General features: G+C 35.6%; 1 protein-coding gene across 1 annotated transcript; it reads left to right on the forward strand.

Annotated features, from left to right (window-relative positions):
* The first annotated feature begins 157 nt into the window (after window positions 1-157).
* On the forward strand, window positions 158-3,827 carry mpc2b (mitochondrial pyruvate carrier 2b). Its single transcript, XM_053495834.1, has 5 exons — window positions 158-511; window positions 2,027-2,067; window positions 2,231-2,315; window positions 2,424-2,535; window positions 3,286-3,827. Exons 1-5 carry the CDS (start codon window positions 412-414, stop codon window positions 3,326-3,328), a joined length of 381 nt encoding a protein of 126 aa, XP_053351809.1. The 5' UTR covers window positions 158-411; the 3' UTR covers window positions 3,329-3,827.
* The last annotated feature ends 7,036 nt before the right edge of the window (window positions 3,828-10,863 follow it).

The following is a 10,863-nucleotide window of genomic DNA, read 5'->3' on the forward strand; positions in this document are numbered from 1 at the left end:
CCCACATTACGCCAAATCCCGCCCCTGTATTTTTATTGGTTAGTAGTTGAGAAACCCTGGCGTGATTACCTGTTTCCTGTTCTCTGATTGGCGGACTACATTGTGCTTCTGAACACCCCTCCCCTCCACAATGTCTTTGTTGTGCAGTGAGTTTCGTCACAAAACGGGTAGGAATACGGCGAAGAGATCTTGCTAACCCTACAGGCCTGTTCGTTTCAGACCGGCATGAAGGTCGAAAGTAGGGCGATACCGTAGACCTTTATTAGGGCAAGTTTATGACTGATTTGTTTGTCTAGACAGATACTTACCTCCAAGAGCTATCTCGGGGTGAGAAGTGCGAGCATTGTGCCGCTTAGTGCCTTAAACATTTGTGTTGTCTTTAGTCGCGGTTAAGGAGCAGAGAGAGAGATCATGGCTTTGGTAGGACTGAGAGCCTCCTATCACAGGGTGCTGGGCAAGATCGAGCATTTACTGCCTGCTAAACTGAGACCCTTGTACAACCACCCTGCAGGTAACGTAAAACTGTCGACGGATTCCACGTCACTGTTTTGGATGTGTCTTTATATACGTTTAAAAGCTTGGTGTAAAAGTTAACACGCTATTAGCTTTTAGCCAGGTAGAAGAAGTTCGATGGACCCGAAATTTTATTTAGGTTTGGACACAAATCTCGAGCAGTCTGAGCAGGACACAGGAGTGTCTGTGCTGTCATGTGAACAGCTAATGGCACAGAGCATAATTAATTTGTCGGGTAAAAGGACAACGACCTTGCTGCTCTACATGCTTTAACTTATATCAGGTAGATTTATTTAGCAGAGTGTATTTTTTTTTTTATAAAAGATTTATTTTATTTTCAACTGAATGGTTGAGGGTAAAACAACTTTGATTAACTTTGCTATGAAGATAACCCTTTGCAGTGCTTGGATTTCAACTCACGACCTTCCGAACAGGAGTCCAAAGTCTTAGCCATTCAGCTACTACTGCCCTTTAACACAGATAAGCCGTGCAGTCATTTATTGGGGTTTGAAAAATGTAAAATTAATTCCTCTATCTCTGTTTTTAGTGCAGTTCTTACCAGATGTGGTAACCTTAATCTCAGCCTGTCAGTCCTGTCGTGTTGACACTCGTTCCATAAAGCTGGATGTTAGCCATAAATGTGTTTATCTCACTCGAATAAACCTTTATGCATTAATGTTTACTAATCAAAATTCACAAATGTCAAATGTTTAAGATGCCCATCCTTTTTTTTTTGTTCTCTTGTTGAAACTCCCAACAGAAGTGTTTGAGTTTGTTGCTAGTTTAGATCTGTGTGTATTGCCCAACTTTTTATGAAAGAAATTATCAGCGCTGCAGCCCTGAGGGTTTGATGAAAAAGCTTTGTCAGTGATTCTGTTTGTAAAATAAGAAAAGGCACACATTATACAGAGAAAGTATTTCTAAAGAGAACACAGAACATTTTATACAGGGTGTTGTTCCACAGAATTGGGGTTAAGGTCATTTTAAGTACAGGACCAGTATTTCTCAATCCTGGTAATTAAGCTACCTTGCATTCCACAATTCTTTGTCTTGTTAAAAACACACCCAAAAGCAGGTAACAAGAAATTAAAAGATGTCCTGTATGCATGCTGTCTTGGGTATTGAGAATTTATGTTCTGTTCTACAGTAATTTCCAGTGATATTGGCATGCTTACTAAAATGTAAAAAAACAAAAACAAACATTTAACTGTTCAAAACATTAATTAAAATGAAAGGGAGAAATTTATATTGAATTTATGAAAAGGGTCGTTTTTCTCTCAGTCCGCTTTAAAAACGAGTCAGATGCATTAATATTTTGCTAAATTTTATGAAAGTTGCCAATGGTTATGAAAAGCACTGTATATCCACTATTGGTGTATTGTGTACACGTCCTTTATCATTATTCAGTATATAACAGTGTCACATATTTGGGGCAAAGATTTAGTTATTCGGTGTACAATGAGCACTGTAAGCAGGAATTTATTAATCTCTCTCTCTCTCTCTCTCTCTCTAGGTCCCAAAACGGTTTTCTTCTGGGCGCCAATGTTTAAATGGGTACATGTCATATTCCCTGATACGATGAATGTTGTCCATTATGTCGATGTATTTTTTTTCCCCATTTTTCTACTGATTCTTCTGTTTGTGTGCTTAAAATAATATGGCATCTTGATGGTCATTTTCAGTGTATCATGCAACAATGTCCCGTATTTCCTCTCAGGGCCTGGTTATAGCTGGTTTAGCAGACCTGACCAGACCAGCTGAAAAACTCAGCACATCACAGTCTGCAGTGCTGACAGCTACAGGTATAGTTTTCTCACTAATGTGGATGCTGACTGAATGATTTTTACAATGTTAAATCTAATATAATTAAATACCTATTCTTGTCTCTGTTCTTCGCCCTGTGTTTGTAGGTCTTATCTGGTCCAGGTACTCACTGGTTATTATTCCTAAGAACTGGAACCTGTTTGCTGTTAATTTCTTTGTGGGATCTGCAGGTGGATCTCAGCTCTACCGAATATGGAAGTGAGTTCATATTAATATAAATCTACTGCATCCTTTTTTTTTCTTTTTTTTTTAAATACTAGTAGCAGTCTTTCAAATAATATCTGGTTTATGTTTGGTGCACTTTCTTTTTTTTTTTTCAAGTGCCTGAACATGTTGTGCATTTTATAGCTTGGATTTAATGTTGTTAAATAGAAGCTGTTTTTCCCTGTTATCACTTACTTTTTAGTTGCAGTTAATCTATTACCCACATAGCCTGCTTTCTCTCCCTCTCTCTTTCATATCAGTATTTCTTTTTGTCCAAACAAGATCACTTTGTTAATCCATTTATTAGTCATAGATTATGCCAGTAGTCTGCAATACAAATCCCTGTATATATATATATTATTACTATAGGACTTGTATAGAATTCGATTGTGCATTAATATTTACCCATAAGTCATGTTTTAGTCAGAACATAAGTCCCAGCTGTGTATTTGCTTGAAAAAATCACGACCATTTCCGAATTAAGAATTTAAACAGTCTGGTAGTATAAGCAAAATTAACTGTATTAATATGTGTAAACATAAAATTTGAAGTCCTCAATCTGTAGCATCCAGAATCAGTGTAAACATCAATGAATTAAATCCTCAAACAATTACAATATATCAGTTATGCAATGCAGTCTTTATATACTACCCAGTATTAACAGTAAATAATTACATGTTGTTTGCCTGTACTAAATATTATACTGCTGAAACTTACATTGTTAAAATGAACTCATTTCTCCAGGTACAACCAAGAACAGAAAGCAAAGAAGACTGAAGAGGTTTAATACTGCTGATACATCAGTGCCATCTGGTGGACTGGAAGGAAATCCAGTTTAATGCTCAGAATAGTACAGCAACTTTTTTAATTTCACATTTTAGTTATCTATTTTGTCCATTGTTACATAGTAAGGCTCAAAATGCTATCATGAAAACTAATGTCATTTACGCACAGCACATACCATTATTAATATAAATAGGAAGTCTTCTGTACATTTAGCAACTTTTGTTAAAGGAAAGAGTTGATTTTCTCAATTCTTTAGAATCTACAATCTTAGTACTTCTTATAGATACCTCAAAATTGTAATGCAAGGGATAGCTAAAAAAATATTATTGGAAAATTATTTATTTAGCAGTTGTTCACATTTAAAACCATGTGTTTAAATTTGTTATTCATGTAAGTAATAACACTTTTGTTAATATCCATGCATTTCATCACAGTCAAGGAGTAGAACTGTCAAATTGAGGTCAACTGTAAGTTAAAAATAAAACCTACATTAAAATGAACATATTTCTAAATCACAGTGTATTCTTTTATAAGCTATAACTGGGAAGTGGTATTACTAGTAAAGCAAAGAAAGAAGGCCTGCATCCTAAAGGATTTGTTTATTCAAATCTTAGATGTCTGATGACAAAACAGACATTTTAGCAAACATTTTGTAGTCAGTCATGTGAATTTTAAATAAATTATTGTATAAAATTTGCAATTAAAGGCTTCCTTTAGAATGCAGAAGGTATTGTTTGACCGAATCTCCTGCTAAATTGTATCTGACTTTTAGTGCAGTTTTATGGTTAAATATAAAGATGGCAGTTAAAAAAAAATACAAGGTTTTAATTTTTTCCTTTCAACTTGTAATAAACACTGAAAACTGGATATGTGTCCAACATATCCAATCTATTATGTATTTCTGACACAATTTAATTGAATTCTTGCTCAGTTCATGTTTTTAACCAATATAACCATATGTGTTTTTGACATGTGTTGCATCACAGAGAAGGAATATATCACATAAGTAAAATATGTGCTCATTTTTTTTACAAAAAGTATAGATACAAGTAGATCTTGGCCTGGTTTGGAAGTTCGGAAACCAAGGTCACAGTGAGTCTTATTATGCATATGCTTTGAAGCCAACCTGCCTTGTTTTATACCTAATAAATCGGCACAATCAGCACTTGAAAGTTGTCTCAAAGGTCATGCCATTTCTTAAACAATTCAGTAAAGATCACTTGCATCTAGTCACCATATAGAACAAATGCATAACTGTGATAGTCTTGATCAAGTGGTTGCTTGCTTCTGTGTTTTGTTCTTATCTAATCACATTAATCAAAACACAAGCCTAATCACATTAGTGATTGATTGCAAATACTGTCAAGTGGTCATGTTTTCTGCAATGGTTCTGTTGCAACTAAAGAGCTGGAAAGAGTTGTATTGGTTAAATGCAAACCCTAAATGTGACCTGCTGAATATTTAGAATTTGGACAGTAACACCATTTTGGTATTTTTGCTCTTCTATCTATACATTCTATTTAAAAGAAAGCAATTAAATTGTGACTAAAGTATAGATTACAGACATATATAAAGACTTGGATTAAAAAACTTTCATTCAAGTCATTTTCTCAATAACTTCCTGAAGTCAGCTAAGCAGGGACATCAACAAGGGCTGAGTTTCTTCTTTTGAGATGGAGTTCAGAAGAGGATGTCAGGGACCTTTAGTTGAGCTTTTCTGTGGAAAGAGTGCGAAGGTTTATTCTCTCCTGTGGTCGGGTGGGGGGGAAAACAGCACAGCATTTGTTCAGGTTTTTTTTTTGTATATTTTTGAGGCAAACACAACCTCAAAATATAGCAGGTCTTGTTTCTGCATGTTATATGGAAAATGTCCTAAAAATCTGGGTTCATTTTTGAACTGACAATGTGGAGTAAATAACCAATAAAAATACGATTTATTTTAATCATAAAATTTTAAGCTAACTGAAGGTAAGAATTAAATGTAAAAAAAAAAAATACATACCACAAAACACAACTAACAAAATTGCCAAAATGCCTAAATGTAAATGTAAAAATTATACTACATAACTACAATCTAAATCAAACTACAAAAAAACAGCCTTATTCCTTATAATGTGCAGGTCAATCATGTTCAATGTTTTTAGTTTACTAAAACTTGTTTATGCCATAAATATCACATACATTCTAAACAATTACAAACAGACAACCACTTAAATCAGACAGATTGAAATTTGTTAAGTGTTATTGCATTAATTAGTTTTTATTAGACATAACGAGTCACACACCTTGAGTATAGTCCCATGGTCTCTCACTTAGCATATATAAAGACCATGCATTACCAAGTGCAAGAAAAAACAAAATTAATAATATAACAATAAATGTGAAGGACAGCAAAGGAAGAACCTTTACTCCTATGTGTAAATAATCTTATCTATAAATGGAAGAACTGGAATAAATACAAGTTAACAATGATTTGTGAGATAGTTTTGAGTTTTTCCTCAGATGCAAAGTTCCTCTCTGATGTCATGGCAAAAGTTACAGCCGTTGACACAAAACAAGGTAAACACTTGCTATACTGGACACATAAGTGACAACAAAATTTTCAGCTTTCTCTCTAAACAGCTCCTACAGTATCAGCGATCTAGCTTGTGCTGCAGTGTTTCCCCAACCTCCTTCTCCATGTCCCTCCTCCCTGCACTGAGTCACCTGTACCCCTAAATCTCAGTTTTGTGAAACCACCAACCAGCCAGTGCCCTGTGCAACAGACACCTATTAGCCAGGACCTACCGACTACCACCCTAAAAACCGATGTAGTGGGTGGTAACCCTTCAGGAGCCAGAAACCCATCCTCCGTCCAGATAGACCGCCCTGAATCACAAGGTGTGGCACCTAAGACTGGAAAAAAGATGCATGTGTTTGCAGTGGTAAAAAACTTCCTTTTCAGAAATTTACACACAAAATGACATTGCTACTTTTGGACCTTACAAAAACTTATCAGCAACTCTACTTCCGCAACAAAACTGCTTTTTATAAAAAGCTACAAACTACTTTTTCACAAAAAGGATACACCTTGTCAAGTGAAAAAATTTGAAAAAAGTTTACCAACATGTTAACTACTCACAAAAGAGTTAAGGATCGCCGCCGTGCAACTGGAGAGGGAAAGCAAACCTGGGAGTACTACACAGTAAGTCTAAGACTGCACTGTATAAGATAATTTTGCATCTTATTACAAAGTCACTTTCGTATTACATTGTGCTTTTTCTGCAGCAAATGGATGAGCTATTTGGGTCCTCTGGGATAGGAAGTGGCATGGGGAACCATGCAACGGATAGATTAAAAACACATACATGACTCTCACACGGTTCTTAACCTTTCATTTATGCAACTCTTCTCCCAAATACATACTCAGGTGCTTAATGTGAAGCAAAGATTCAATAATAAATAAAAGATAAAATATAAAGCATCAAGTACAAGATAAATCATTAAATGTTTAATGTAAAATATTTAATAGGCTACATGTATCAAACACGTGACTTATAAACCCTGTTATTTGAAATTGATTAGCAAATTATTTCCTACTTCTTTTTTTTTATAGTACCAAACGTCAAATGTAAACACACCCTTACTGTACTGGTCATTTGTGACTGTTTAAACATAGAAAATAAGAACTCTGGTGCAGGTGCTCTGTTAGTGCGGGTTACTTGAACGAATGTGAACGCTGCCATCTGAATCTTGGTACACATCAAGCAAGCGACTGAGATCACTTAAAAAGATGGGTCTTGGTCTGTTTCCGAAGAACTCTGGTTCGGTTCGATTGCAATGTGAATGACCCATAGATAAAAAAGTATGCAGACGAACCAAGTCATCAACCAAGTTAGCATTATCTGATAATGATGACTGTGCCTGAAAACTTTACCTGGTCCACACTGTAATATTCAATAAAGAGGCACCGGGTGAGAAAAATGTGAACTAGGTCCAACATTCCATTCACAAAACAAACTTTGTGGCAGTTTATGGCTCTTTTTTTTTTTTTTGTGTGTGTGTGGTGTGTGTGTGTGTGTGTGTGTGTAACGCACGGTTAGTTAGCAGGGCACTGGGTGAGTTTCAAAATCATGGAAAAATTTTAATACCTAGCATCATTAATACATTTTTACACATTAAATGTTAAATCTAATAAGCATTCAAAGACATTTACCATGGACAGCGCACAAGAGCACAGGTTCTGCTCATAATAGCCCAGTGGGGCTGCATTCAATGACAAGATTGCTTGTGAAACGTTCATTAAGGAAACAACAGTTGAATGGCATAGTAAGATGTGTTTTTGAGTGCTCTCGTTATTGAACGCAGCCCTGATATTCTATCTTGCTCCCTTGCCCTTGTACCAGGCAGTCTACTCAAAATGTTGAGTAGGAGGGACGTTATGAGCAGTTTTGTGCCAAATTATCTCACGGCAGCCATTTTTTCGAACAAACACCAAGCTTTTGCCCTGCAGGTGCACGTGGCTATATGCATCACTCAACATAGCCAATAAATGAGAAAGTTTACCGTAAATGGAGTAAACACACTATACGATCATAATGCTATTACAAAGTGTATAAATCCTTAAGAAACATAAACAAGGATGGCTTACTCCAAAAAAGGTATGTAACTTTTGTAAACTGAATCTTCAAACATACATATAACACTAGTATATGCTTTAACCACTGCAGGCAGTGGTGTTAAGGCACAAAAGTGGCTAAAGTCAGTGATCGATAATTGAAACTTTATAACGCATAGAAAAGCTTTTCATGTAACTGTTAAAATGAATTTTTTTTTGAGGTAATCAAAAAAGACTTGTATCATGAAAAAAAAAATTAGATCTCGAAATACTCATGCTTTAATAAACTTTTTGAAATATTTTTTTTGTTTTCTAGACGCTTAAATTTTGAACAAACTTCAGTACATACTCAGCTGCTAGGCCATCAACATATTAGGTGATCAGCTCGTATCGTATGCAGACGAACCAAGTCATCAACCAAGTTAGCATTATTAAGGCTATGATCTCAAAGCCTTAGACCATAGTCCTGGGACCTATTTTGTGTTGTGCTATGTTATATTATATGTTATGTTATATTTTTGTGTTAATTAATTACATTTATTTTATGATATAGTTATTATGTAAATTGCCATTTTCTTCCAGGCAGCTCTAACCATTCTGGCCTTATTGTTGTTCTGACTTCTCTCATCAACAAGGCATTTCTACACACTTCTCATTTATTTGTCTACACAATTCTATGTAAACTCTAGCTCTACTGTTGTGAAATTCCCATAAGATCAGCAACTTAGCAAGATACTTAAATATCTGACATACAACCATGATTTTTTTTTATCTTTGGTGTGGTCTGAAGTAAGTATCAGCCCAGCACTGGAGCTAAAGGAGGAAATTGCCTTTTTATGAACATAAGTTTGGATACGTTATGAAATGTTCACTGTTCTTCTATTCAGCCTATACAGAGGCCATCAATATAAGAACCTGCTGTAATTTATCCTTTTACATATTTGTCCATGAGTCCAGACCCTGTGTGTATGTATGTATGTATGTACGTACACTGTGTTTTTGTGTGTGTGAATGGCAATGGTTGTATGTTCAAAAACTTATCAAGCATTTATTCAAAAACTTCTGCAAATATAAATGCAAGACATCATGAATTGGATTCTAAATGCACAGTACTTGTTTAGTTCTAGTGTTACCAAACATAGCAGGTGGGTTAAACACCATTGATAACTGTGCCATACGCTGACCAGGCGTACCTTGCCTTGTGCTCAAACTCTCCTGTGATTCCCACTATCCTGTACAGGATAAGTAATATAGTAAACTATTGAATGTGCCATAGTAAACTGTATTATATGCTGATGTGAACAGAAGGATTAACAACAGTAACATCGCTCTGATGCTATGCAGACTGAACTATGAACTATGATGCTATGCAGACTGAACTATGAATTTAATTTAATATGAAATTTAATATGAAATCTGATCTCTGTAGTAGATTTCGCACATTTCCTACACTGGACAGAGTGCCAATCCATCACAGGCCACATACACACACTTAAAAGCTTATTCACACACTTCAGGTATTTTGAGAAGAGTTAGGGTAAGGTTATTTGCCTAATCTGCATGTTTTTGCACTGTGGGAGGAAACCACCGTACCCGGAGGAAACCCACCAAGAACGGGGAGAACACGCAAACTCCATGAGTAATTATAGAATGACTTATTGTTCTCAAGTTACTACTGAAGAAACCAAGTTGCATTAGAAATCATAAAGGATGAGCTGCAAGTCAAGTCTAAAGTCTGTTAAACTAAATCAACACAAGTGCTTATTTCTGTCATATTTATAAACGACTATACACGTACAATTAAATTAAACTTGTGAACTTTGTCTATTTTTGTAATTTGTCTAGCATTTTGTAAAGAAAGAATGATATTTTTTATTAAACATAAACCTGGAAATAGGCTTGGTTTGCATTACTTAGTTTACATACAGTAAATAGGAAGCCTGGTACTAGGCTGTTTAGAGTGAAACGAGTGCACACACACACACACACACACATGATAGACAAATTTGAACAACAACCCAAATGAAACTGGTTTTGTTGTTAGGTAATTAGGGTTATAGACACTGAAACTTTCCTGAACATTTCAAAACGACCAAGTTTCACAGCATAGTTGTTGATTTTTTGAGTCATGTTTCCATTAATTTTCTTGTGTGTATGGGCAGTTCTTACACACAAATTTCATACTTGTTTTATAAACACTTAATAAATAAGAGACTGGTACAAATAACATTTTATAGCTACAGAAATATTATTTTTAATGTTACACTACTGTATACGGATTCCAGATATTTTGCGTTCCAAATAGCCTCCGATTCTTTTGGGGCACGGCTTCTACAAGATGTTAAAAATATTTCTTTGTGATTCTGATCTATATTGACATGATTGAATCACGTATTTCTTGCAGATTTTTTAGGTGATTGGGATTTATAAACATAAAAGCAGTTAAATACAACATTTGCCCTGTGACATGGCACAAAAAGATGCACAAGGTCAGCAACACTACTCCAAAAGGCTATGGTGCTCAAGCGGTTATCGATTAGGATTATTATGTGCAAAGTCTGCCAAGAAAACATGCTCTGCACCATTACACCATCTCCAGGAGCCTGAATTGTTGACGCAAGTCAGGTTAGGTTGATGGATTCATGCTGTTAGCACCACATTCTGACCCTACTATCTGTATGTCTCAGCAGATATTGAGACTTATCAGATCAGTCCACATCAGCCTTTCTTGTTCAAGATATCACACTTATCACACTCAGTACCACACTAATACTCCTCTGGCTGAATGGGCAGAAATATCCACTAGCACATTCCAAAATCTCAGAGAAGACTTTGAATTCTTCTCTGTCCCCGCACTTAGGTGGTTGAAAGGACTCACATATCATTTAGATATGTCCTAGTTATCCAAATTTAGGTGTGTTCAAACATAAAACAAAGAC

The sequence above is a fragment of the Clarias gariepinus genome, chromosome 5, assembly GCF_024256425.1.
Source record: "Clarias gariepinus isolate MV-2021 ecotype Netherlands chromosome 5, CGAR_prim_01v2, whole genome shotgun sequence".
Classification (NCBI taxonomy): domain Eukaryota; kingdom Metazoa; phylum Chordata; class Actinopteri; order Siluriformes; family Clariidae; genus Clarias; species Clarias gariepinus.

Excerpts from the sequence above, each read along its gene's own strand:
- mpc2b (XM_053495834.1), top strand. The coding sequence starts at position 412 with ATGGCTTTGGTAGGACTGAGAGCCTCCTATCACAGGGTGCTGGGCAAG. Across the intron at positions 2,316-2,423 it reads TGCAGTGCTGACAGCTACAG|GTCTTATCTGGTCCAGGTAC; the intron begins GTATAGTTTTCT and ends CTGTGTTTGTAG. Across the intron at positions 2,536-3,285 it reads CAGCTCTACCGAATATGGAA|GTACAACCAAGAACAGAAAG; the intron begins GTGAGTTCATAT and ends TCATTTCTCCAG.